We start from the raw sequence: 5,740 nt of genomic DNA, 5'->3' as shown, positions 1-5,740 counted from the left end.
TTTTTTACCAATATACATCACAAGTGTCAGTGCTATTTTATTCCAAATTTAAAGTTACGATTTTTTGGTTTAATAAATCATAATAGACGATTCGACTCATTTTGGTTCCAACAATTTGAAAAGTTTTAAATTATTTATTTATTATAGTCACTCATAACATCGATTAGTGACTCTCTGAAGTTATCACAACTAAGATATTTTGAGCTGGCTCTCAATATCCTATCATTCCACATTAATGTTGCAAATATACAGAGTAAAATATTACCAAATAATTGACAATCAAACGATCAAATAGGATTTTAAACAAATTAAATCAAATCGAATATATTATTCCTCAAACTTATTTATTTTAAATTAAATTAAACTCGAACAAGTTTTTGAAGCATCACTTTTGGCTATGGAACTCCAGCTTGAACACAACTTAATATCTCATCAAACGGAAGTATAAGCAATGATTCTTTACTTATAATTCAGCGAATCAAGTTCAAGCAAACTTTTAGGCATGCATTCGGGTCGAGTATCGAACAGTTTGATTTTTTTTTTTTTTTTTTCATACGGTACCAGCAGGCAGCAACATGGAAGTACTCTCACTGTTTCCTCGACAGTTTTTAACAGATTTCAGCACTTGGGCTCTCCATCAACCCACTTGAAGCTGCTGCAGATCAAGGAATGGCAGCGAATGTCTCAGGATTATTTGGCTTGGACTTTGCAGCACAACACGAAAACGACGATCTGTGCTACGCGTAGAATGATAATATCAACAGCAGATAAACAACAGAATGCAGACTAGTTCATGATATTAACGCCCAATGGTGCACAGTAAACTCTCATAACTACATCTTGTCCAGCAAACATTCTGCCACTTATAAGACTAACAAAGAATTGCAGAACTTCATAGGGTTATTTTTGTGGGATCTAAATTCTCTAGGAAGAGGACATCCAAAACAAGAAACTAAGAGCAAATTTCAAGAGTTGCTTCCTAGTCGCCCAATGCTTGTTACCATTCTCTGCTGCATTTGGCTTTTGAAGGCCAGAGTTGTTTTAGTCTAGCTTCACGGATGAAAACAGGTAATGCACGAACCAGAATGATGAAAGGAACCCAACCGTACCAGTGGCGAGCATAATTGCTAGAACCATGAAGAGGGAGTAACCAAGGTAGAGGGTTGCAGAGACAGGGCCGCTCAAACTCTTGAGATCGAATATTAGATAATTGACGGAGTACAGGAAGATGTATATGGCAACAGAACCAGAAGCAAAGAAAGATTTCCACCACCATCTCCAGTCCTCCACGCAGAGGTGCATGTAAGTGAGAACAAGGGATACCTCAGCACAAACGACCACCAAAAGCAGCAGAACGATTAAGAGGAACCCAAAGACGTAGTATACACGACCCATCCAGAGACTGGACATGATAAAGAAGAGCTCAATAAAGAGAGTCCCAAAGGGAAGGGTACCGGCCCCAAGAACCAGAAGCCAAGACGGGTACTTTTGAGGTGGAATTTCTCGTGGAATTTGATTAGTTCGAACAGGATATTCGATATGAGGTGCCTTTGCACCAAAGTAACCACCAACAAGGGTGAGGGGAACGGAGATGCAGAACCACAGCAAAATGAGAACGACAAACAATGAAAAGGGAATAGCTCCCGTGCTGTGACTACCCCACAATAAGAAATTCAAAGTGGTGAGAATTACAAAGGCTATACCAGGGAAGAAGCAAGCCACTTTCCATGAGACTCCAACCCATCCCTTGTGATTCCCACAGAAGATAGTCCTCCACAACCGAACAGCAACATATCCAGCTGCAATTCCAAGAATCATGTAGAAAAACAGCATACCTGTTACCAGAGTTCCACGGGATGCTGGTGACATAAATCCAAGGGCAGCAAATAGAATTGTCACAAGAGCCATCCCGAGAATCTGAACTCCATCTCCAACCATTACGCACAAGAGTGCTGGATTAGTAGGAGCACGGAAAACATCACCCACAACGAGTTTCCATCCCGACAACTCCTCGTTCATCTGGGCTTGAGCTTCCTTGTCAAGCTCCTCATACCGAGTAAGATCCCGCCTGACAGTCCTCAAAAAGATCACAAGCACTATTCCAGCCAAGAAAGTGATCACCATAAGAGAATTCAAAATTGAAAACCAGTGTACTTTTGCTCCCTCCATCTTCAAATATGCATCCCACCTCGATGGCCATTTGATGTCCCTCTCCACAAAGGAGACCTCATATGAGAAAGTCAATGGCTCATTCTCCTTAATAGCCATCGCCACTGTGCCTGGATCACAGTTAATCCGAGCCGGGTACTTATCGTACATATTCAATTTCTTTACAGAGTCCGCATTGTGCTGGAAGCTACAAGGCACTACCTCAAACCCCACAACCATGTATCCAGGTGCATCTGACCCTGCACTTCCAACAGTAGGAATTACTTCAGCAGCATCCCCGGTACCCATGACACGAGCCACGTTCGTCTCCTCGTACTTATGAACAAGAACTGTAAACTTCAAGTGATTAAATATATAATAACCATTCTGCACCTTAACACCGACAGGGTAACCCGTCCACCTCATCATAAACCCATCTTTCTTAGTATACCGGATCGCAGGCAAGTTATCCAGTATCACATTCACCTGATACATCTCATCAATCCTCTTCTTCAAAAGCTTAAACTCCTCACCTGACAAAGGCTTAGTTTGGCACAGAAAAACCTCAGTCTCGTTCGTGTACATCTTGAACCTATAGGGGGAATTCTCAATCCTATCACCCATAAGGAGCTCACCCAGATTTTCGGCACTGTCCTTAATACCCTCTTTTGGCTGACAGAACGGCAGACTATAATAGCTAAAGGGCATCTCAGTGTCGATTGAGGTCAGAGAATTCACCTTCACATTCAAGTAATCACCCACTGCATATTTGTGAGGGTAACTACCAGGGAGATAAAACCCATGCCCAAGTTGAAAAATCGCCAAGAAAACAAGCAAGGCCCAGATCTTCAATTTGTGAAAAGAATCCATCTTTACTGTTACCACAGCAGATCTGGATGGCCCAGATCAGGAAATCAATGTTAAATGCCAGAAAATAAAAAAACAGTTCTTGATGCGGATATCAGAACTTATCAAGATCTGGTACAAACAGTAACACGTTTTTGAGGGCTCCTGGCAGGTTTTGCTCAGATCAAAATGAAAGAAATTAACACAAGACAGTGCACCGTGGAAAACAGAAATCTTTCGACAAATGATTCTCAACGAAGAAGACAATAAACGCATTCAAGTACGCAAAAATTACAGAGATCTAACCTGACGTTCAAGTAGAATCAGGATTAAAGACCCTGCGAGAATGGGACATCAGCAGCGGCACAGAACGTGTTGATGCGGAAACTGAGAGAGAGAGAGAGAGAGAGAGAGAGATGAGATGAGCAGGAGATTGGGAGGCGCGACTCAGCACTTATAGTATGTATCCTTTTTAATGTCGGTGACCGACGTCAAAGTGAGATTCTTGGCATTTTTATCTAATTTTATTATGTGATGAATTTCATTTTGTGATTTTTAACTATTTTTTTCTACATTTTGTAAGGAGTAAGATTTATTTTCATCCCTGAATTTTCAAATCAACATCATATCATTCTTATTTCTTAATTAACTATAAATTATTCATCTAACGATTCTTTGATATTAATTTTCTGTCGAATTATATAATTTCTCTCAACTACCATTCATAAAATTTTACCTTAATATTTTTGTCAAAATAGTTTTACATAAAAAAATTTAATACTTTGCAAGGAAAAAATATTTTTCTAAAAATTAATACTTTGATCAAAATACTTTTAGGTTTAAGAAATTATTTTTGTTAAAAGTCAAAATATATATTTAGCTTTATTTATTTATTTACTAAATAATATATTCTTGTGACATATTTATATATTTTTTTTTGGTAACTCTTTTTTATAAAAAAAAATAAATTTTAACTTATTAAAAAATATTTATTTTTAATCACATTTCAAAAAGATGTTGTAATCTGTTTTTCTCAAGATTAACTTTTAACAAAATATATTGATGCGTAAATTATATTATTGTACTTGAGAACTTCTATATATAATGTTATACCAAATAGTCAATAATTCAAATAATTTATCAACTAACAATTAAATAAATACATATTTCTTAATTCTACTTCTGATAAATGGGAGCTCTTATATATTGATCGATATAATGACATACTAAATAAATTCAATTCAATTCAAAATTAAATAAGCATATAATTTTTAGTTGCCTCTAACAAATTATCATTATCTTTTTATTGAACTTGAGGACTTACGTATATTGAAAAATAAATATAGCTAATAATTTAAATAATTTATTAACTTAGAATTAAAGAAGCACATATATTTACTAATACTTGGCAAAAATATTATTTTTTTACTTACAATTTTGTATGTAAGGGATTAAATTGTAATTAAAATTAAAATACAAGGGACCAAAATGATATAAGATAAAAATTTTAGAATGATAATTCAGAAAAATCATTGATCGGAATTGATGCCAAAAACTTGTTCGAGGAACTAATTCAAAAAATTGAAAAGATATGGATGATTTTGAAATTAGCTTTGATAGGTATGGCCCAAGAGCAGTTACCCCAAGAAGAGATTCAAGCCCAAATCAGGCTCGTCAGGCCATAATGATGACAACTCATCATAAAAACGTCAGGTTTAGCGCAAGAATGGATCCCACTATGTCAGGCCTATCCTAAGAAGGGATCCCACTACGTCAGGCCTAGCCCAAGAAGGGAGTCCACTAGGCTCAACCTAAGAGGGAGCCCACCACACCAAGTTCGACATAAGGAGGCTCAGTTCGAAAGATTGCTACACACTTCCAAGGCCAACCCAGGGAAAGAGAGGTGCCCTCAAGAAGCAAGATTTTTTAGCCTAGAAGGTCTCCTTGCAGAGCAAGAGTCTTCGCATAGAGAGAGTCCTTCCTCATACAAAGATGTGCTGCTGAAGAAGGAGATAAAGTTGTACCTTATCTCTGAATTTTCGCCTTCCTTCTTAGACACACAACTCTCCCTAGAGTCCTTGTGAAGAGGGGCTCCCCCTCTATAAATATGGACGGCACACATCAACAGACTTCCCTTCAATAATTTGAAAACTCTCTTGCGATCTCTCTACTACTTTCAACTCGTGCATTTGTTATACTTTACTTACGAAATTCTTATTTCTATTTCTCGTTATAATTTTTATTCATTTCTAAATCCAGGACTAACTTAAACATCAGAGTGCTAACGTGTTGTTTTATAAGTCCTTTTTCTTAACTTCTTTCACTCAATTAACCTAAATCCAGCATCAAGATCCGAGTACTTTGGACCAGTGCATAAATCGCACGCATCAATTGACGCCGCCTGTGGGAAATTGAGTTAAAGGCGTGAGTTACTATGGAAACCCCCAGCAATCCTGCTAACAAGCAGAAGGTCGTGGAGGCACCTAGCAACAATCAACCTTTGTTGGTTGTTACGGGAACCTCCCTAGTCCCGGTAGGAGGATCAGCCTCAGCTTTGCCCTCGCCGATGCCACCCCCAAGGTGATGGACTCGTTGGTCGACCCTCCAAGGTGGAACACCTCCAGGGACACCATATCAGGAGAACTTTCCCAGTCTTGCTGGGTGCAATTCAACAGGTGGTTGCAGCAACCATTCGGAAGAAAATGATGGTACTAATAGTTGCCCGCTCAGCCCCCGTGGTGGAAGC

General features: G+C 38.3%; 1 protein-coding gene across 1 annotated transcript; it reads right to left on the bottom strand.

Moving 5' to 3' along the window:
* Positions 1–770: 770 nt before the first annotated feature.
* On the bottom strand, positions 771–3,457 carry LOC105162279 (transmembrane 9 superfamily member 11). Its single transcript, XM_011080284.3, has 2 exons — positions 3,301–3,457; positions 771–3,040 (listed from the first exon to the last, which is right to left on the bottom strand). Exon 2 carries the CDS (start codon positions 3,016–3,018, stop codon positions 1,042–1,044), a length of 1,977 nt encoding a protein of 658 aa, XP_011078586.1. The 5' UTR covers positions 3,019–3,040; positions 3,301–3,457; the 3' UTR covers positions 771–1,041.
* Between the last annotated feature and the right edge of the window lie 2,283 nt (positions 3,458–5,740).

Source organism: Sesamum indicum, linkage group LG5 (assembly GCF_026168435.1).
Source record: "Sesamum indicum cultivar Baizhima isolate 11 linkage group LG5, ASM2616843v1, whole genome shotgun sequence".
In the NCBI taxonomy this organism is placed as follows: domain Eukaryota; kingdom Viridiplantae; phylum Streptophyta; class Magnoliopsida; order Lamiales; family Pedaliaceae; genus Sesamum; species Sesamum indicum.
The sequence above is the reverse complement of the archived record's forward strand: the minus strand, read 5'-3'. Positions and strand labels throughout refer to the sequence as shown.

Bases quoted from the DNA above. Each gene is read 5' to 3' on its own strand.
- LOC105162279 (XM_011080284.3), bottom strand. From the start codon at position 3,018: ATGGATTCTTTTCACAAATTGAAGATCTGGGCCTTGCTTGTTTTCTTG.